Here is a 23,252-nt window from a genome sequence, read left to right on the forward strand (position 1 = left end):
ATGCGTCGGTGTACAAAGTCAATTGCGCTGGGTGCAAGATAGGGCCCTAAGTGTTCAGGTATCCACAGGCTTTCAAACACACTCACATACAGTACACACATTGCCTACACTGAAATCATCAAAGGGACCCAACCTACTGTCTAGAAGCACTCTAGCCGGTGGATACAATTCATCTATTCATTCAATGGCTCCTCCATGGCCTCATTTCTATCAGGGCTTTCCAAAGACACCGGGAACAACACAGACATGAGCTGCTCAGTGTCACCCCCAGAACAGCAGCCCATAGTTTTCATCTCTTCCCCCTCAACCAGCTTCCAAAGCCCACCCCAGACAGTCAACCACAGCTATGTGTGGGTCCAAGGCCAGGGATTAAACACAGGTTCAAGAATCAATCCAGAGAAATGGAGACAATCTCTGCCTCAGCCTAATCCCTCTCATATCTCGTTCCATTGTTCAGAGGTTTAATGAAGAAAGATATGAGGATATGGAGAAGGCAGACTTTAGGAAGAGGGATGATAGTGAGGCAGATGACAGGTCTTTGGGGATTGTTTGTAGGGTCAAAAACAGAAGGGTTATATTGGAGCGCAGTGAGAAGATAAGGGCCAGACAGCATCTCTAACAGTGGGTTTTCTTCTGGCAGAAAGAGATTCAGTACAGTTTCTGAGATCTTTGGTCGAGTTACGTTAGGAGAGGGATGTCCAGTCCTGCACCTGAAAGGCCACCTTCCTCCAACGCCACATCTAAACTGACAAATCAATGTCTTCAGGATTTTTATAAACTTCCAGGCAGATGTTTTAGAGCAGGTTGGAGCTAAACCCTGCAGGAAGGTGGCTCTACTGGAGCAGAAATGGACAACCCAGGTACCTTCATACACAAATTCATACACAGTCATTGACTGACTGGGCAGGAAGACAGTGGCCTTCGGTTACAGACACAAGAAAAGCATGTCTAAACAGAGAGCGATCTGCCACACTGGACAAGTTTCATTTCTTCCAGTCTGAAATGTGACGCATGCATTATAGCCAATTCCACATATTGTGTCTCCATCCTCCTCCACTGTCCTCCATCCCTTCCTTTCACTCCCTCAGCAGGAGGAAGTAGAGGAGATTGGCCCCGCAGCTAAAGCCCCCTTTTCAGGCCCGCTGCTGGCGAGGTCTATCGGCAAAGCATAGGGAGCGGAGGTGTCGCTTCTGCTATGGCATTTCGGACAGTATCTACTTCTCTCCGGGTGCGGAGGAGAAAGGAGAAACAGACGGGGTATTATCAGGGAGGGATGAGAGCAGCGAAGGCATTTTTGTCTTTTTATTCCCCTCCTAAGCCTCGGGCTTTGCTCCCAATCCGATTGGTCGATACAGCCAGGGATGTAAATGAAATGCAAAGAGGAATAAGGCTGGCTTCCCATGTTATGTGTATGTGTGTGTGTGTGTGTGTGTGTAACTGCACTGCTCTCTTTGGCTCCTTCTCAGAGTTTACCACTCGTGGGCCTCTCTCTTACCTTCCCTTCTTTTGTCTCCAAGTCCCTGTGCTGCGATTTCATTTCTGTCTTGTCAGTGTCCATTCGCCTCTTTCTAGCTCTTCCCGTCTAACTCTGTCCTATCGTGCCATGTACACCATCCTATGTACTTATTACTTCTCGCTTGCTTGTCTTTGCTCCCTCTCCCTGGCTGGGTTCTCAGCTCTTATCTGCTCAGGCACCCCACATTCCAGTGTTGCTGTGGCTCCCTGCCTGCATCCACGGTCACGGCGATTCCATGGGTTCACACAATCCCTCAGATGAGAGAGAGGCAAAAAACAGGGACGGAGAGGGACTGAGAGAAAGCAGCTCAGTGGAAGAAGAGATGAATGTACATGAGAAAGGGAAATGTTATATATATTGTGATAAGGTGTAGCTGACATCCTGAACTCAGGATGAAACCATTCTTCAAGAATCCAAAACCAGCTGATTGTCGCTGCCCTCCCCTTAATAACGTATATCATCGTTTCTGTAAAGGTTTCGTCTTTTACACTGGTCATCAAGTGCCGACAACACAGATTAAAATTTTGTTTATCTTACAAAGTAAACAAAAACGCAATCAGAATGTAGAGTTCAATAATCGTTTAGAATCAAATAATAGTTGGCGGACTCCCTAGAGGACTGTTGAAGACCTCTGCATTAAAGAGAATTAGAACTGTTTTGGAAAATGATGGGGTAGAGACAGAGCAGAAAAAAAGAGACAGGGAAAAGGATGCTGCATTTTCAAATCTGTTCCAGATTAATGGGTCATTCTTAATCTCTTATGGTGTGCCCACCCTCCCTCAATCTCAATCTCAGACCTTTGTGATCCTAAAGTGAGAGAGAGACATGCCTGACAGCAGGGGGCAAAGAATAATTACTCAAAAAGAGAAGAGAGGGAAAGATTGATAGAGGTGGGATTTGAGGTTCAGCACACCTTTGATCATCAACTCAATGGATATTAACATATTGAAAGTGTGAAATTTTATTACAAAAGAGACACACACACACACACACAAATATAGCAAATTCTATTAGAGTTCCACTTCAGATTCAGTTCAGAAGTTTGAGTCCCTTTCATTCACTGTGGAAATTCTCCTCATGTAGGACAGAAATTGGTTAACTATAACAATGAAATAACAACAGCCATATTCTATGAAAAACAATAGGTCTTGGGTGTTTGACTTTAGCATGTTGAGGAAATATAATTAATCCATGATTTTTGTAAAACTGACCAATAAATCATATTGTTAATGAAATTAAACTAAATGAATGTTACAATGATGCGGTTATGGATAAGTAGCTCATACCCTACAATATAAAAGATCTTAACTCTGACATATTGGCCCATTTTAGCATTTTGAGTTGATGTTACTGTGAGATGAATCTCAGTGTTTGTAAAATACACATTAAACATGGTCTATGTATTTTCTCTTTATGGCTCTTTATATTTATAACCCTCCCTCTTACCTTCTTGTGCTATCTACACCTATGTGTCGTAGGTGCTTTCAGTGTTTTGAAGGCTCTCTGAGTTGTTTCAGACAATTTGTGTCACTTCCTGTGTCAACCCTTCCGTCTGTCTCTGAGTTTGTCCCGCTCTTTCCTGAGGTGTGTGATGATGGAGCGGATGGCTTTGCTCTGGGGATCGGTGGGTTCTCTCTGAAGGTAACGGCTGAAGTGGCGGATGCTGCGACTCAGGAGGGAATCCAGATCGTAACCTCTGCCCCCTGATTGGAGAAGACGTTCTGCGGCAAGAGCCAGGTTCTTATCCCAATTCGCTGGGTAGTCTACCTGGGCATCCACTATTTGGCAATACAGCTGTTAATAAAAAAATACCACAAAGATTTCAATTAATTTAATTTAAGATAATGTCGTCTATAATTTATGTTAACTGCTGACTCAATGTTGTATTTTAAAAACATTTTAATATATTATATTATATATTTGTATAAGATTTAAAAGGTTATTTGCATAAGACTTAAAAGATTTTTAAAACACAACATTGAATCAACGGTTAACATTAATTATAGAAAACATTTTATCACCAACTGTAATGATTTCAAAAACTGCATTTAGTCTACAAATAATCTCACGTGACATGAGATACATGTTCATTTCCTGAAGGTAAAAGCAGAGCTTGTAAGGTAGCAGCAAAAGAAAAGTGTTAAAGGTTTTAGGTAAGCTTAGGTTTTAGGTTTTGATTCTGTGTATAATGCTGCATTAGTGCTGCTTTGCTGCTGTAATGATGCTCAGTGTGCATCGTTTTCTGACATTAAAACATGAAAAAATTCAAAATGCACATTTCTATTGGGTGAATTTTGGATGGTGTGCCAAATGGAGACTTTCAACCTTCAAACTTAAAATTCTTATTCAAATTAAATGCACACCTAACTGAAATTATCAACAACAACAAAAAAAAGAGTTTTCTTTTTTTTCTTTTTTTAAACCAAACTAAAATGTAATTACAAAAACCTGTTAAAGTCATAAAAAATGCAAATAGCAACAGATTTTTCTTTCAAATTGTGATGTACACCCAAATAAATCTATGGAAGCTTGTTTCCTCCACAGAATAAAAATAAATAAAAAGGTAATTGTGAATATTTTATATCACATTTCTAACTTTTCCTCTCACAATTCTGAGAGTTTTCATCTCGAAACTCTGACTTTTTTCTCAGAATTGTGTGAAATAAACGATTGCGAGAGTTATAAAGTCAGAATTGTGTGATATATTTTCCCTCAGAATTTGATTTGATAACTCACAATTGTGACTTTATATCTCACAATTCTGAGAAAAGAAGTAAGAATTGCAGGACATAAACTTGAAATTGCAGGGGGAAAAGTCATAAAAGTCATAAACCTTTTTTATTTTTTATTCAGTGGCAGAAACAAGCATCCATATAAAACAGATTATTAAAGAAGAAAACATTTGTTGCTTGGTTTTATGTATCGGTTGTTGATTGGATTTTGAGATATGGGGCTATCAAAAATAGACGAAGATGAACTTAAGCTTGCAGGGGCAGGGTTTAAATGAATTAAAAAAAATTGGAGAAGTCCTACATACAGAGCGAAGTCTGTCATTTTCACTGGAAGGTCCAGTTATGACATTTTGAGTAAACATTACAAGGTCAAAAAAAGAAAATTGTTCACAATAAGACATTTGGGGATTTCATTTCATGCTGACTTTAAGAAGAAAAAGTTGAATATACTGACATTACATAAATATACATTTATATAGTGCTGTTTTGCAAGCACTGTAATTCCAAAAATGTATGATGTAATTTCCTACTCACATAGTAAGACAGCTCATAGAGACGGGCCTGCTGTTCCCTTTCCATGTTCTCAGCCAGGTCAAATAAGAAGAAGGCTGTCTTCATCCTAAAAAGTAAAAGCACCTAAGTATAAACATGTAGCTATATATGAAGATCTTGTCACTAATACACAAGACCGAACAATGAAGCTGACAGTGATGAGGGCAGTATTACCTGGCCTGCCACATCTCCTCATTGGCAACTCTCTCCCAGGAGCCAGGGTGGAAGCTGATAGGGTGGAATAAAACAAAATCTATGTAAATGTCATTTAATTTGCTATTTAGGGTGTGTTCACACTTACCACAGCTTAAAACTAACCCTGGTGCGATTGCTCTGTTAGTGTGGTTCATTTGAATAAGTGTGAACGCTGCCATCCGAACCCTGGTGCACCAAACAAGCAGACAAAGACGAGACCGCTGAAAAGATGGGTCTCAGTCCGTTCCAAACCAACTCTGATGCGGCTCAAATGAAATATGAATGCAACATGGACCAAATACATAAAAACGAACCAAAAATGAAACATGATGTCACAAGATGTGACCCTAAAAAGGACAGAATGCTCAGTACAGGTGTCAGAACCGCGTCTCCACGCAGCAGATCTTTGTTTGTGTGTGCCGGAGGGATTCTTGCCACTGTTTTGACTCCTTTACACATTTTATAAGCTCTTCACGAGTTCTCAGCTGGTCAAAATCCCATCACATGTAGGCTACGCACACACAGCGAGTGCATTTAGCCCAGCACACAGCATTGTTTTGGATGTTCGTTAAGAAATATACATAATAAAATCCGACCAGTCAGGTTGTGAACATATCCATATGCATTTAGGTTTGGTGTTAAAAATGGCAATGTAAACACTAAGCGGTCCAGAACTAAATGTTGTTGGGGTTTTTTTGGTCTGAACCAAGCGAGTGAACACATCCTTAGTTAATCTTCTGGATATTATGTCAAAGCTTCCTCTATGTGATCCTTTCATAAAATAACAAGTTGATGAAGAGCAAAGAAAGAAATCATTTTGTAAGCATTATTACTTTTTATGTATATTCAGATGGCATCAAAGCAGTCTTGTCGAGTACAGACTTGAAATACAAGCCAATAATCCAGCGAATCATATTCTGCATATCTTCAAACCATACAACAGCTGATCTTCAACCTCGCCTGTCTTTGGAAGCTCTCTCTCTCTCTGTCTCTCTGGTGAACGACCCATATATTTCTGCATTTCTTCCTTTCCACTACATCGCTCATAAACGTGCGGCCTCTCCTTCAAAGGAATATTTTAGCGTGTGACTTCCCCGCTAATATTTGGCTGGCAGGCAGGGATGGACACGCTTGTAGTGGGTGAGAGGAGAGTAATGTCACACCATTCAACCCCGATTAACTTGCTGAATACCAGCCGGCTGCAGAGAGCCTCAGTGCTGGAGACTAGAACTAATTTCACTTTATACACAGATATTGACACGCCGCAGTTTAGAAAGTCATTAGGGTGGGGTCAGCGGACTAATAACGACTTTGAAGCTGGAAACGAAGACTGTCTGCACAGCATGGAGTCAAAGCAGTGTTTAAGTACACTTTAATATCGGTGAGGACAGAAAACACTTCAGTGGAGATGCATGAGGGATGAGAATAATGCTGGGGCGCACCTGGTAATGATGCTCAGACTAGTGATGAACCTGACGGTAAATTGACTAGTATCATTTCAAACGTTTATTTACATATGCATTTATTCATTGGGCACATGCTTCATTTTATCGGTATGTGTGTACCTTTGGAATCGAACCCATAACCTAAGCAATTCTAGCCACAGGCTATACCAGTTCTCTACAGTATACTGCCCTAAAAAGGCAACAAGCTGAGCTGACACTGAGTTAAGAAACATTTATTCAAAGTTTTGGAGCTGAATTTTGATCAACCTCAGAATTTATTTATTTTACAAAATAGCTGAGCCAAACCTGGCTGTTTGACAAAATGTTTAATTGACCATCTTGCCTATGTAGGGAACTACATAGTAGTTATTCTCTCCATTATCATAATGTTTCTATCTCATATTATATGGTTAAAAACAACTGGAGCATGGACTTTCTAAGTATCAAGAAGTACTAATAGCCATGTTTTTTGGACATGCACCATGGACGTACCAACCTTATGTATCATATGAATGCTATGGTACATGAAAAAAGTAATTATTTAGTATCATGGTATATATTATCAAGCCAGGCTGGAAACACGTGAAGTAAATTTTGCGGTGACTCGTTCGCAAGAGGTGCTATAAGCCATATCATTTTTTTCTCCATTGCAGATTACTTTTTTTTTTAAACACCCTAGTGTCTGTGGGTACATTTTGGTAAAATGACATTGCGACGCTTGTGGCATGTTTTACGACCCAACAGTGTGAAATGTCCAGTGACTAGCACTAAACAGCTTGTTAAATTTTCTCTGACTTGTTTATGTTGGTTGTTGTACGTATCATGGTAGTTCGGAAATGAAATGCCCGGTGAGTGGTGCTAAACGGTTAATGCTATATCATGTGAGCTACTGAGCAAGTTTACTCATCAGAAAAGCCATATATGGAGCTGGTTATGTGATGCAAATGTCAAAATGTATTAGTTTACAAATCATGCACTGTGGTAAAAGTGTTCTGAGGTCATGACATAGTATTGTGCAAGGAACTGTAGAAATTGAACTCTTAATTTATCAATAATCTGCTCCTTTAATCATAATTAGTTTGAAACTGAATCAAATTTGTTGGCATTTTACTGCATCTAGTGTTTCTAGTGCATCTAGAAACATTTCAATCTACATATTAACAGAACATATTATGGCCTACAAGGTCATAAAGTCATTCCCTAGTTAACCACAAACAAAAATGACGTGCTACCTGTCATGTGGCTGGCTCCAGTTGTAAAGGTCAAGTGTTTTTTGGGCCCATCTTTCAGGGTCAAAAGGGGTCTTGACAGGCACCAACTGCTCACAGACGCCCCAGGGCCAACGAGAGAAACTCCTCTCCCAGCTGGGGTCACCCTCGGTTAGACCGATGCATACAAACACAGGCCTGCTGTAGACAAACCCAGAGCAAAGACTGACCATCAGTCATAACAACATGGCATCGCTCTGAGTGCAGAGTTTTAATGAGTGGGTAAAACTTCATAATAATGTTCATCAGTAAAACTATAACAACACATGTTATTACATGATATAATCCTTTACTGATTTATGTACATTCAAATAATGACCTACTGATCTACAGTTAATGTACATTCAAATCGCAAATGAAGTTGCAATATATATTCATTATTAAAGGTACATAAACCCAAAGATCTATTTATGTGGTATATAATGAACAGTAACATTGCTTGTTGTTGTTATAATGTTAACACTTAACTTATTATTAAAAATTGCTGCTATAGAGTGTTTGGTAATTCTGTATTTTACAGTGTCCTCGTTACACATTATATGTAGTTACTATAGAAATAACTATAAATTATGCATAATTACATGCAACTAACCCTAAACCAAAACCTAATCCTAACCCTATAGTAAGTAGACATAGTTAATTAATATTACTCGTTAACACGGACACCTTAAAATAAAGTGTAACCGAGTGTTTGGCTGCTGTTTGTTACCGAGCAACATGTTTAATAGCACTCTAAGAAAACTAAAATAAATTGGTAAAATAAAAAGTATAAATCTATACTTTCATTCTCTGCATAATCCAGCCTAGATGAAACAAAATAAAAAAAAAACCATTAAAATAGATGAAAAAGATACTATAGAAACAGGTACTATCACATGTAATATTATAAAAATTGAAGTAGACTGGGAAACTGAGTAAAAGCTTCTAAGCCTGTCTGTTTTGTTAGAGCCATTACAGATCTTGAATCATGGGATACACCTGGCAACTGTCTCTCTTAACTAAACAAGCCAGTTGCTGCTTGTTTTTCTCAAGTATTTATTCCTTATTCTCTCCGTTCTGCTTCCCAGGGAAATGATTGTCGTGTTTATTGCCCCCCTCTCAGAGGCCGGGAGCTTTACCAAGGAAATACTGCCGTCTGGTGGAGGGAGGCAGAACAGATTGAGCATTTGCTTTGCTCTTCCAGTGTGGTATAAGGGCTAATAGAAGATGTGTAATTGGTTTGCTAAACTCTAGTGCATTCAGCAATAGTAAAAATATACACAAATTACAATTTAAATGAGAAAAACAGTGGATATACATTGAGGGCCTTTGAATGTGAACATAGACCAATGTGTGTTAATCTTACTGCATATTGTGCTTGAGAAACTGCTCAATGCTGAACGTTTTCTTCTCTGTGATGTTGACCGGATCCCACCAGCGGCCAGGAAACGTGACTCCAGGCAAGTGCTTCTGGAGTTTTGCCACATACCAGCTATATGTCATCATCTGCGTAATATAATGACAGTTTTTACAAGTTTACAATTGAAAAACAGTGATAGAGTAGTATATATATGGCTGAAGTAAATGAGACATGCTGGATTACGGACCTCCTGGTCAACCAGGCTGAGGTCGGGCCGGAGACCCTGGCAGTAGTGGAGGTAGCGAAGCGTGTTTCCCGGGAGATCGCCACGAGTCAGAACCAACGAGCCCTCCGGAAATGACATCACAACCTCACGAGCAAACCTGTCCACGACGTCATTACCGCTCTGATCACACTCTCTGTCCACACACACACAGACAGAAAAAAACACTTTGAGAATACCAAGTATAAAATGTAGCATGAAAACACTTGAGTGGCAGTCAGGGGTTAAATTGCGTGACAACAGCATTTTGTGTAATGTATAATTATCTATATACAGCAGAGTTTTGTTTTTTTTACTCTTTGATGCCAAGGACCCCGCATCAGAGTTATTATCATTACCTAAAAACTTAAATTATTATTTAAAAAATTAAATTAATAAAAAATAAAAAATTTAAAATAAAATTACTATTAAAAACATTTTTGCTATTTGAAAAAGATTAAATAAAATAAAACAAATATTTGCAAGAAAAACGTTGCAAAAATGTAAAACTAAAATAAATGGAAATAAATAAAAATTAATTATTGCTAATTAGTGATATTTAAAAAATAAAAATGACAAAAACACACACACACACACACAAAAAAAAGAATATATATAAAATAATATTTTTAAAAAGCAGATTCAAATATGAATAAAAACTATAATAGAATATAAATGATATTGCCCCAAATATGATCCTCTTAAGAGAGGCTCTTCCTACAATATATTATATAAATCTAAATATTTTCATGTATGCATATTATATAAATATGAATTGCTTTACATAACACATTTTAATGAAATATTGCAAAGACAACAAAATTACATATTGCTTTATAAACAATTGCCTTTTATATTGTTATTGCAAACTAAAGCAAATTGTTAAAATATTATCTTAAATATATTTGATCAATATCTTAGGTGAACATTTCTACCTAAAAATACCACCTAGCAACCCCCTTTTGTTTATTTATACATTGTTGCACATGAATAAAAATGATTAAATACTGTTCTTTTGAGAACCAAATTTCTATTCTTCATAGAAAATGTGTGTATATGGTAAACAAAAGGGTTTACATAAGTAATTGTTGCTCTTTTATGTGTGATTGTGGAGTTGTGTCAAAGTGCACGAGAGTCACCAGCAGATTTTAGTAATGATTGAACCTCCGAAATCCCAATTTTGGCTAATAATGCCTGTTTGTTAAAGTCTTTAGTAAAACAAAGTTTGTTGTAGAACCTTTAGGAAATTTGCGAGCTGAAAGTGATACAAATGTTTGTGAGCTGAGTTTGTAAAAGTGCATGCACATTTATTCACAAATACTTCAACCACATCAGCAGTGATGTTTACTCTGAAGAGTTTGCACAAAAGTGTAAGGATCCATGACATTCTCTTTCTTCCAGCTGTTCTGAAGTCAGTTCCTGTGTTTCTCTGTGAGCAGTGATGAGGTGGAACATCTCTCGGCTGTAATCAGTCTTGGACAGGTGTGATGAGCGCTGACAAGAGCGTCAGTCTCAACACTGATCAAAGCGCCAGTTTGTGTCAGCGATGTACCAAACCTCACCGCTCTAATCTACATGACTGCCGTGGCTAGGATGTCTAATCAAGCACAGAACTCGGCTGCTTTAATCTGCATGACTAGCGTGGCCAGGACGGCTAATCAAGCATAGAGTCAAAGCTGCAGAAGAGTGCAAGAGAGCTTTTGCTTTGATGTGTGTTGAAGCATGGAGGAAATGAGGAATTCAGAGAGTGACTGCCATGGTCTGGATGATCGACCACAAATATACAAAAAACTCAAACGTTCAAAGGTTCAGTGAGTCTGAGATGTTGCAAAATAATGCAGTACTGCACATTGATAGGCCCACTACAAAATAATCAGTATTTAGACAGCAAATAATACATGATATCTACATTTGTTTGGATTTTCTAGATCTACGATTACAAAAATGTATATTTATGCTTTTATATTTTCTGCACTGATTATGGGGAGAAATCATGGCTGAATTCAATAGATGGAATGGACATAAATATTATAAGGGCTAATGGCAGGTGGTCAATATCACAAAAACCTTTTTAAAAAAGAGACGATACGATAAATTATACATTAAATAGCTCTATGTAGGAAACCTATCGTTGTCAATGACACAATTATACAAAATATTTGAACTGATATTTTAGCCTTTTGATGATATTCAATATCATAACTGTCTCTCAAGCTCACAAAGGCAGCATTTATTTGACCAAAAATACAGTAAAAAGTGTAATATTGTAAAATATTATTGCAATTTTAAAAAACTGCTTGTATTTTAATATATTTTAAAATGTAATTTATTCCTGTGATCAAAGCTGAGTTTTCAGCATCATTACTCCAGTCTTCAGTCACATGATCCTTCAGAAATCATTCTAATATGCTGATTTTTCACACATTAAATCTCTTACTGTTGTGCTGTTCAACAAATCAGTATGAAAAAAATGTATCTAGCCATCTAGCCAGCATGTGTGAAGCTGCCATAATAGAAATATCTCTTGCCTTTCCAATAAATAAAAAAGATCTCCATTTCAAAAGTATTTAACTGGTTTGAGCTGATCATGTGTGTGAACGGTTCACCTGTGGTTTGAGCTGATCATGTGTGAGATGAGGCCTGCAGTGAGTATCCAGGCTCCTGTGTTCCACACCGTCCCCCGACTCAGACGCCCGTTCAGCCAACACACAGCCCAGCTCAGACCCAGACCAGCCAGAACACACACCCCAGCATCAGCCTGCAGCCAGAAGCGCTCCACCTACAAACACACGTGCAGTACATACACTGAAGTAAAATATCTTACATTATAGAAGACATCATTGTTAGAACTGTGTCTTAAACTTTAACTCACCACTCCCAGTAGAAGAGGCTTCTCAATGTTCAGGTTTGCTCTCCAGGCAAAGAACACAGAGTAGATGCTCACCATGGTGACAATCAACCAGACAAAAACACAGTGCAGTCTGGGGGCCACGTACAGTAAAAAAAAAAATTATGATGAAGATATTGACTTATATGAATACATTGAAACTACATTTTATATACAGTATGACAGCAAAAAAATTGGTATGTATATTAGTCAGTTGCCTGTGAGTTTACCCAATAGTTCACCCAAAAATGAAAATGATGTCATTATTTACTGTACTCGCCCTGAAGTTGTTTCTTCTGCTGAACATGAAAGAAGTTATTTTGAGGAATATGGGTAACCATACAGTTGATGGACCGCATTGACTTCCATAGTAGGAAAAAAATTACCTTGGAAGTCAATGGGGTCCAACAAATGTTTGGTTACTGACATTCTTCAAAATATCTGCTTTTGTGTTCAACAGAAGAGAGAAATTCATACAGGTTTGGAACAACATGAGGGTGAGTAAATGATGACAGAATTTTCATTTTTGGGTGAACTATCCCTTTAAGTAATATCAGATGAACATAATTGCTTGTGTACTGAATATCAGAATGGATGTGATATTGATATTGCTTTCATTCAGTTCTATAAACAAGAAGATAATATCTAGTAATGAACATTTATGTTTAGCTAAATTGTTGCTTTTAGCCATGCCGACATGTTTAAAGGGATAGTTCACCCAAAAATGAAAAAAAATGTCATTAATTACTCACCCTCATGTCGTTTCAAACCCGGAAGACTTTTGCTCATTTTTGAAACACAAATGAAGATGTTTTAAATGAAATCTGAGAGATTTCTGTCCCTCCATTGACAGCTACGCAACTACCACTTTGTCGCTACCATATCTGATGTACGAGTAGATGAATAATATGTGAATAAAGGCCTAAAATTCAATCTGTTCATCATATAAAGTTACTGAGTCTCTTCAGAAAATTTGGACTAAACCGCTCAATACATATGGATTAGTTTTACAATCTTTTTATTAACTTTTTATGTACCTGCCAATGGAGGGACAGAAATCTCTCAGATTTCATCGAAAAGATCTTCATTTGTGTCCCGAAGATGAACAAAAGGCACAAAAAGGATGAAAAAAAGTTTGAAACGACATGAGGGTGGGTAATTAATGACAGAATTTTCATTTTTGGGTGAACTATCCCTTTAATGAAAGAACTAAATCTAGTCAAAATAGTAAAACTAAATTAATGTCAGAATAATAATTTAATAATTTATTTGTATGTAACAATATAATTGTACAAAATTATAATTGTATTTTACAGCAATAATTACCTTTACAAACACTAAAACTTTCAACACCACTTCTCCAATCTGATTACTGGACCAGAATTAGCCACTGTACAATATACACTTTCAAAATTTTGGGGTCAGTACGGTTTTTGTTTTTTTGTTGTTGTGTTTTTTTTTAAGGAATTAATACTTTTATTCAGCAAGGATGCATTACATTGATCAAAAAGTACAGTGAAGACATTTATAATGGTATGTACTTAATAATACTTAAAAATAAATACTGTTCTTTTGAACTTTCTATTCCTGTCATCTATAATCTAAATAAAGGCAAAAATGGCAAAAAATAAATAAATCTTTAAAAAAAACTATTAAAATATAATACAATTATTTTAAATTGTAGTAATACTTCACAATATTACTGTTTTTACTGCATTATTGGTCAAATAAATGCAGCTTTCATGAGCATAAGACATTTGTTTCGAAAACATTTAAAAATTGAACCAACCCCAAACTTCTTGTTAAACATCTGTACCACTAGCAGCACCACATGGAGTTGCAAAAAAGATAAATTCAAACAGGTTTCCGACAAATTGGTAGTTCTGCCATTGGTTGAGCCAGAAGCGGAAATGTTGGACCGCTCAAAAAACCAAAGCGACGTTTTGAAAGCAACACACTGCCATAGTGTTTACCTTTACAGCAGTCTCTCCACATGAACTTCAGAATCAGATTGTGTGGCTTTTCTTCACTTCAATGGCATTAAGCATTAAACTGATGGTCAGATCTCATTCAGTTATGTCTTACCTGCTCCTGGAAGACAGCAAAATGCCTAGAACTGTCAGCGCTAGTACTGGGGAAGACAGATCATTCACACAGTGATTCCACTGAGCCCTGAGACACAAGAGACACACTTATCAATACACCCACTATGTCTTTGTGATGGACAGAGACTCAAACTCAAAGTGCTGTGAGTGAGTGAGAGTGTCTGAAAGTGTTTTTCAACATTAAGTGCAGTTTTGTGACAGCCTTCCCTTCTATCTGTATCCCAAACCCAGTCAATGGCCAATTTCCCCGCTGAAAGAGATAGTGCCTGTGCCTTAATACCCATCTCTCTCTGACAGCTTATTTAAGCGTCGTGTGAAAGCGTGCGTGTGTGAGAGAGAGAGAGTGTTTGAGCTCCTTATGGCAGGTTTATGCTGTGACATGCTTGTTGTGTTCCCCTCTCTCATTCTCACCTGTCCATCATGCTATGTGGCAGCTGTGGGGGGTGATGGGAAACGGCTGATTGGTACTAGCGGGACATAAGCTAAGCTGTCTCTCTGGGGACACCCAAACGTTTGATGAGGGTGGGCCGAGGAGACGACCCGAGCCTCGCATGATGTCTTACACTAGCGTCATCAGAAGCGCTGTGAACATCACTGATCATTTCAAAGCCAGTGCAACACAACAGATTTGTTATTCCTAGCAGGTTCAGCTTTGCTGTTTTAGAGGGAAGGCTATGGAAGGGGTATTAACAGAGTCATTAGTCTTTATTAAAGCTAACACTTAATATAACACAGAACAAAATTTTTCTTGGTTGATCCTGAAAAGGTAAGGTAAATATGTCTATAAATTGTATAAATTAAGATTTAAGATATTATATTTGAAAATCTAATTTTGATTGCACAATTAATCAACAGTCAAGATGAACTAATTGTGAAATGTATTGATTACAACATTACATTCCAACATTACTGATGTATAAAATAAGTTCAGATTGTTTAGTTCCATAAACTGTGTAGTTAAATAAAGAATAGGGGGTTGAAATTTATTTTACAGTACATGCACATACTTAATTTTATTGTGTACTTGCTCAAAAAAAAAAGTTAAATATGGTAACCATATGATCTGAAGTTAGGCTTAGGGGTAGATTCAGGGTTAGAACCTAGTTAATACCCAGTTATTGTAATTACTATAATAAAGTCATAGTATCTTGGGGAACAAGACTGTAAAATAAAGTGCTACAGAATATGGTGAGCTGTTGCCTTGCACAAAATTAGTATTTTAATATAAAATTATAGTCCTAAAAATTACAATTAATAATTGCAGTTACAATATCAAGGGATATAATCAACAGTTATGATTTTTGTCACAATCCTGCAACATTTACATGATAACAATGCGTTTTTCGCGTACAGACGGCAACGTTGTCAAAATGATCCCCGTTCGCACGGATCTGCGAAAACTATTAAAAACACTATATTATTCATTCCAGGCCAGTAGTTGGCGATGTTATGTTGCAAGAAGCACTCCGCGTCTATAGACTAAACACGTAATACGCATGCGCTTGACTTCATCGTTTTCACAAATTCACGTTTTCAAAAGTTAATGTTTTCAGGCCCCCAAAATGCCGTTGTCGTTTAAATGAACGGCCTAAATGCATAAAAAGTTGACCGTTTTTAGTTGAAAATGGTGTTGTGTAAATGGCCCCTAAATGGTAACAACTGTATCCTTGTAGTATTTGCATAGTGAATCACAACTTTTGTGTTGCTGTTGTTGCATTTATTTTTATACTGAGATATGTTTTGTTTTTTGGTCACTACATAATTCTCAAACTCATATTTCCTTCTGGAAATTAAAATAAAAATCATTCATAATCAAATCAATTTTGTTACACTCACCGTAACATATTTTGGAGGCTCAAATTTTCATCTGTTTTTGCCTGAAGCCAAAGAAATCCACATGTGGCGCATTAGATTCAGAAAATAAACACAGCATGAAAACCTCATATCCAAGTACATATACTGTATTTAATCTTTTTTAAATTATAAAAGACTAATGAATGTGTGTGTACCAGACTGAAGGTGCCATATTCAGCTCGGAGCAGGTGTGTGAGGAGGCCGTGGAGAGACGTCTGGTCTCCCCAGCTCCAGCGAGCTCTGTTGAGGTAGGAGGAAATGGGCAGGTAGATGTAGGGCACAAAGCCAGCCAGGAAACACATCCCCAAAGACACCAGACCAATAAAGGACAAACCCTGTGGGAAATACATGTCACTTGTAATGGATAGACTCTTTCAAATGCCAAATGTTCAAATTTGCATACAAAACAGCATGGACATAACACTTGGACAACACACTCATCTGGGAACAATTTCCTCTACGGCTTTGCACTGCTTTCAACTGTAAGTACCAGTGCCTTTAGATCTTCAGTTATGAATACTAATCTCATGGTTTTTAACTATTCAAATAGACGCTAATACCAATCTAAACACCAAAAAGTATTTTTTTGTTATATAAATTGATTTAAAATACATTGTAATTTGTTTATATACTGTAATTCTTTCCCTTTTTTTATGGCTTTAATTTTTTTTTTGCATAAAACCATACCTTAATGTACATCTCTCTAGACCTGTTATATTTATTACATGACGTGGCATGAGGGTAGCCTGACTACGTCAGACTTCGTACTTCCGCTCAATTTCATTTCGCTTCTGTACTCAGTCTGAGACAGCGTCAGAGCTTTCCGTTTTCCTCCGGCCTGAAAACAGCCGGCCAATCAACGAACAGAGGGCGGGCTGAGAGCCGTGACGTAGACGCTGATTGTACCGTGGATGCGTAGATTTACTTCACAAAATCTGCAAAAGTCGTTCACAGCCATGTTCACTCCGGTATTTCGCTCGATGGTTTTGTTTTCGCATCATACATGTGTTTACAGTGGAAGTTAGATGCGGCTGAGCATGCGCATAACACACGCCATAACCAAACGTTATGTGATTGGCTTACGGGTAACCAATGATTTTAAACTTCAGACAAGCGCCCCCCGCGAGAAAGAAAACGCTTTTCAATTATGCCATGCCAGACTCTGTCTACGAAGCAAATCGAAGTAGCAGAGTTTGGTATTACCAGGCTAGCATGAGGGAATGATATCACCAAATATAAAAGGTTTTTAAATTGCAGTATTAATTTATTTACCTTACTGTGAAAAGCTGACAAATTAGGCGTTGAACCCTGTACCGCTGAGTGATTATCAATACTTACATTATGAGCGTAGAGGTGCAGGAGGGCCCAGGGAATTATGATGACCACATACAGGACCAGTGTGTGCTGATTACACAGGCTCAGCCCACAGAACAGCGCCCCCCATTGAGCAAACTGAGAAAAGCAACAAAAAAAATAGATGAATGCACCTTGCACCTTGTGCATTACTCAAGCATGCTCAGCATTACTGAGTATCAAATGGTTTGGACTGTAGTAGGAATTCAACGTAATTTCGGCTACCGAATATTCCCGGCAAAAACAGCTTGTTTTGGTTTTGATCCAAATGGTTTTGAAGGGCTAAAATCAGTGACCGAAACAGACATTTAATCTGATGGCACGTTTTGACTGTGTTCAGCATTTATTTTGTGCACAAACCATGGATAAGCTACAACAGTTAGCTGTGTAGACACTAGCTGTGGATCGACAATATTAATTTCTCGATTTTAATGATATGGTTTCTTCTAAAATCTTTTAGTTTGTGCTGTTTTTCTGTTGATGATGCATGAACAAAACTTCACAACATTTTTGTAGCACGCCTCTCATCCAATAATTGCAAAAAGCTTTGTGCTTTGTTACTTTTAATACGAAGCAAAGTCTCAACTTTAAAATCCTGTGAAATTTATTACAAAATTCAAACAGTAAATGTCGTTTTGGTGCTCTCTGATACAGCTGTAGCGCCTCAGTTCAAGCGGCAGCCGCAGCATGGATCAAGCGCACATAAACCGATCATCTTAACTCCTCTTTACTACTAGTTACAGCACAAAATAAACATGGGTGAACACCAGAAGGTATGTTACCTAAATGAATCCTGTCTCACATAATCGCTCATTCAGTGTTTAAACCGGGGAAAGACGTCAATTAAACTTAACTTTACGTTACATTTACCTCAATAAAGCTATTCAATATCCATAAACTCATTAGTTAGCTAGAAAAAATAACTCAACAGAAGAGCATTTTGCTAAATAAATGCATTGTATTACATATTCATTATATTTTAACTTAACTTAACCTGTTAGTGATGTCTTCATTATTTAATGCATGTTTGAATAAAGCTGTCATGAAAACAAGTTATTACAGTTTATTGTTGTTTAAATGTTTATATTTCACCAACAAACTGGAGTAGAAACTATTCTGTTATGTAAAAAGTTGATATAAAAACAGCAATTTAAATGTTTGTACAACTCAGTTAGCCATTTGAGTGTTGATTATTAAATTAGTTTGATTAATTCATAGATTATTCATTTATTATTTATTTTCGGTTTCGTTTTTCAGCCAAGTGCATCCTGAATGTTCGGTTTTGGCCCAGAATTTAAATTTCAGTGCATCCCTAGACTGTCGTACCTTCTTCTTCTGCTGAACGCTCTTTGCACAGTGGAAACAGGCTGAGAGGGAGAAGAGGACGCCCACAAACAAGTTGTTAAGAGAAAAGACTTCAGCCACGACCGACCACTGCCATACCAGCCTGGACACTGCAAACACTCCACCAGCCAGGACGGCCCCTGGACCAGGTCCCGCCACCCTGAGCACAGAGGCAACAGTGAAGGACTCTCACCCGAGAAAAACAGGAATGGTTTTACAATGTTCTCTGACATAACGTAAACCATAGTGCGGGTGCACTCACTTTTATGCTGCAAAATAAACTGGTAAGTAAAGGAAAAAATTTAAATAAACATATTTAATAGTGATGGTGTCATGCTGTGGGATGTTGCATCGATTGAGTTACTTATGTTTCACAAATAATTTCACCAGAAAAATGGCAGATCAATGGATGGATGTAACGTATCCCTTACAAGATACAAAATTTTAAAGGTTAATCAAAGTCAAGCCACAGCAAAGAACTATGTCAGATAAGTCTGCGCTGACAATAGAGCAAAACAAAGGGCTATTATAAGTAGAAAGATGAGAAATAATTGCAAAATTAGTCAGTGATCTTTAAGAAACCTAATGTCCAAATGAAAGTACAGCAGAATTATTGCGGTATTCAATTATTAATGTCTAAATAAAAGTAAAGTAGAATCATTGTGGTATTCTATTCTTCTGCAAAATGTGGATACATCCAGACCAATAGGTGTCAGTACAGAGTCCAAATCCACTGGTACTACTGGGACAATTAGGGACCAGCTAAGCATAAACAAAAACACAATGAGTGCACCTTTAAAGCTGCACTATGCAACTTTAGCCGTTAAATAAAATAGCATCTTGAGGAAGAACATTGTTGTGGTTGTGCTCCTCTGAATGTTTGTGGTCTGAAGTACTGGTCTATCAGGCTCAGAGTATATCATATATCAAGAGTGGATGGACCAAAACATATTGGTTTCTTCTGCACATTCTGCAGATGCTTGTCGCTATGAATGATCCATGGTAATTGTTTCTCGTTTGTGAGACAAACTTTCATCTTCATGCTACCCACAGCCAGAGTATTTTTCTCAGTGTACGGATATGAAGTGACACACATGGGCGAATGACGCATGTATGAAATTAACTGCAAAATCTGTCCCAAAAACTCTACAATAGCCTATAAATCGTTATTATAGGTTTATCAACATTTATTTGTGTACAGTTGGTGACTTTAAAGACATTAAGGGAAGGAGGGTTTTTTTTTTTACTCTCATTAATAACATTTTGAGTTGTAAACTATACTAGTATACAAAATGTAAATTATGCTATCGCCCAGCTCTAATCTAAGCTATTAAAATATTACAAACATTAACATCATCGTAAAGCTGCTTTGAAATTATATGTATTGTGAAAAGCACATACATTTTAATTGGCTTGACTTTACTTATAAGTACTGTGTAATATTACTTACTGTAGGTTTAGTTTCTTGTAATTATGCATAATTTGCTTTTATTACTATAGTATGCACGTCACGTCTAACAATGACACTAAAATAAAATGTTGCTTGTTATTGTTTATCAGAAGAAAAAAAATCCACAAAAAGTGTCACAAAATTGCTTTTATGTAGAAATTCACCATATAAAGCATGCTAGACTGTATGCTTCAAATTGTATAGGCGCAGAAATCTGATGTATACCAGTGGCGTGGTTTAGCTGGATGTTAAACAATTCCTGGTTACCATAATATAATTGCAGATTCACCTGCAATGCATATAAAATTAGGACTTGACTTCGACTTGTGAAAAAAGCCTTGAGACTTGACTTAGACTTGGACTCCAGCTGAGAAGAATGAGATGGGACAAAAGGCCAGGCGAGGTAAAAAGAAACGATGGATGAAAGGATGAGCGAGTGGGGTCAGCCTCGTCTGTTTGAGACCAGAGAACACAGAAATGAAGGAAAAGAATAAAAAAAGTTGGGAAGACGTAAAAGAGAGAGAGCGGCAGAGGGAGAAAAAAAAACTCAGCCCGGTCTCCAACACACTGGCTTGGAAAAATTTTAGCGGGCTTGACAATTAAAGGGGGGTGGTGGTGGGGGGAAGCGAGGCAGTATGGCCCTCTCCTCATTGTGCCGAGTGGCTTAGAGTCCTCATCAGCCTATCAGCTAAGTGACAGGCGGAGAGCTGCTCTATTCAGCGGCACAGATACACGCCGCGGGCCAAGCGGCTGCCAGCTCCCTCCTGACCCCGCAATCCCTCGCCGCTGACAGCTTCAAGCTCCATGGCAAATTAGGCGCTCTCACATTACAATCGCACAAGACAGATTCCATTAACGGTATCTGAAATTGAGTAGAGAGCAGGGCCCTCGCCTTATCAGACCTGACTCATAAGCAGCGCCGGCACCGCCGAAGCTCGCGCGCTTAATCACGAGCCATGATACCATTTAGACGTTTCCAGCGCGCCTCTGCCTGCCGCTGTGATAGTCGGCCACAAAAGAGGCTGATGAGACTTAGGGGAAGGGGAACAATGGAGCTTTCGCAGGGAAAGCAAAGTAAGTCAGGAAAAAGGGGAGCGGAGAGAAGGATACGGATGGAAGAAAGGAGGAAGGATGGTGTGTGTGGAACTCGCGCTTGCTGACTACTTCTCTTTTCTCTTCTCCTGCTTTTTTTGCACACTACTTGCCTTTCCTCGCTTTTCTTTTCCTGTCTCGTACGAGACGAGGCCGTGCGTGTGTGCGCGCGGTTGGACTAATAGCTTGTCAGAAGCAGGCGGGGGGATTCTTGGTGATATCGGCTTCTCTCTAGCCCTCTTTACTGCTCGCGCACGCTAAGGAGGGGGGCGAGGAAGACGGGGCTCAGTGAAGGTGCGGACCCCCCGCACCCTTGATTCTGCTCCCGCTGAGAGACAATTAACCCTCAGCACACGTCAGAGGAAGGGTTATAGCAGGGGTGCTATCTGGAGGTAGGGGTCCTCGGTACCAAATATCACATCCTCCCGTCTTTGACAGTCGCTTGATGTCCTCCTCCTCCTGTCTTTATTCCTCGGAGGGGGCTTGACACGGACCTCTTTAGGAGTGTCTGTCTGTTTGAAGGAAGGCATGTGACACGTCTTTCATTCCAAAACATGTAGGACCACCTGGGTCTCCCGCTCTCTCTCGTCAGTGATTAGGTGAGAGAGAGACACTTGCGTGCAGCATCACAGGCTTGTTTGCTGCTATCATGTCTGCTGTGTAGGATGCTGCTGTGTTAGTGTCCCTGTAGTCCTGTTTACACCTGGTATTAAGATGCGTTTTGGTTGATCACAAGTGGACGGCGCTGAATACAGGTGTAAACGGGGTCTAAAACGTTTTAAGCTTGTCCACAAAAGACCGCAAGAAATGAAATCTGCTGCTCTCCGTATGTTTTTCCATCATCTCCATTCGTGTTTATATGTAAATTGCGCAAGCTTATTTTGTCAGTTCGATCAAAAAATCTGAAAAAACACACATTTACCTGCCCATAGACCTTGAAGAAATCAGGACAGAAGTGGTTAAAAGTGGACAAAAGAAACGGATTAAAACACCAGTTGTAAACGGGTATGTGTCTCCCTCGTCTACTTGTGATCCGATTGACCAAAACGCATCTTAACACCTGATAGGTGTAAACGGGGCCTATGCAAACATGCTTGACTGCATTATTGCATAGAACATTTTATAAATAAAAATAATAATAATAACCCTAACCCTATAGCAAATAAATGCTGTTAATTAATGTTACTTACTATTTAGCAAATATTAATTATGCAATTAACTGTGATCAGTTTTATTAATTAATCAGTACATCATGCAAATTATTTCATTAAAACTTCACAAAGCATTAAAATTGTATTAGCATTATTAAAAATATAATCATTATAATGATAGTATGAGCATTATTAAAAATTGGTATAATTATTATGAATACTATTAGTGTGCTTTCACACTTGGTTCGATTGCCTGATCCGAACCCGAGTTCGATTGCTCCCCCTGTGCTTTCTGGATTGTGTTCACATTATATTGTTTACGTCTGAACCACAGTGCGTTTGCATCCTCAAAATTAGATATACATTTTCTCTGCTTGCAATGTGCGCCAGTCACGCACACACACAAACTGTTTTATCGAATCAAACGACAATAGCAGACAAGTTTGGTTCGGTTCCCTTCCGTGATTTAGTGCGATTCATATCAGCAAAGAACCATACTGGAGTTCACATGAACCATACCCCAGACTACCCTTTTTATGCAGACTCAAGTACGGTTTGCAAGTGCGCACCCGAGTTCGGCAAACAGCGTTCACATCATCCAAACGAACCGAACTCTGACGTCAGGTGAAACCGTGTGCGCACAAAAAATGCTGGTGTGAAAGCACTCTTAGGGTCTTGGTTATTTTGCTGCAAGGAGACAGCGTTTC

General features: G+C 38.4%; 1 protein-coding gene across 1 annotated transcript in view; it reads right to left on the reverse strand.

Annotated features, from left to right (window-relative positions):
• Positions 1-2,455: 2,455 nt before the first annotated feature.
• The window catches only part of tmem260 (transmembrane protein 260), a 41,026-nt gene continuing 20,229 nt past the window's right edge, over positions 2,456-23,252 (reverse strand). Inside the window, exons 4-16 of the mRNA XM_084097100.1 lie at positions 18,835-19,012; positions 17,494-17,607; positions 16,311-16,490; positions 16,138-16,178; positions 14,282-14,368; positions 12,182-12,290; positions 11,916-12,088; positions 9,295-9,466; positions 9,054-9,193; positions 7,673-7,849; positions 4,975-5,028; positions 4,783-4,867; positions 2,456-3,310 (exon numbers count right to left, since the gene is read on the reverse strand). Coding sequence (XP_083953226.1) covers positions 3,056-3,310; positions 4,783-4,867; positions 4,975-5,028; positions 7,673-7,849; positions 9,054-9,193; positions 9,295-9,466; positions 11,916-12,088; positions 12,182-12,290; positions 14,282-14,368; positions 16,138-16,178; positions 16,311-16,490; positions 17,494-17,607; positions 18,835-19,012 — 1,765 coding nt within the window. The 3' untranslated portion in view covers positions 2,456-3,055. The remainder of the gene's footprint in view (positions 3,311-4,782; positions 4,868-4,974; positions 5,029-7,672; positions 7,850-9,053; positions 9,194-9,294; positions 9,467-11,915; positions 12,089-12,181; positions 12,291-14,281; positions 14,369-16,137; positions 16,179-16,310; positions 16,491-17,493; positions 17,608-18,834; positions 19,013-23,252) is intronic.

Source organism: Abramis brama (genome assembly GCF_963993115.1).
Source record: "Abramis brama genome assembly, chromosome: 21".
NCBI lineage: Eukaryota > Metazoa > Chordata > Actinopteri > Cypriniformes > Leuciscidae > Abramis > Abramis brama.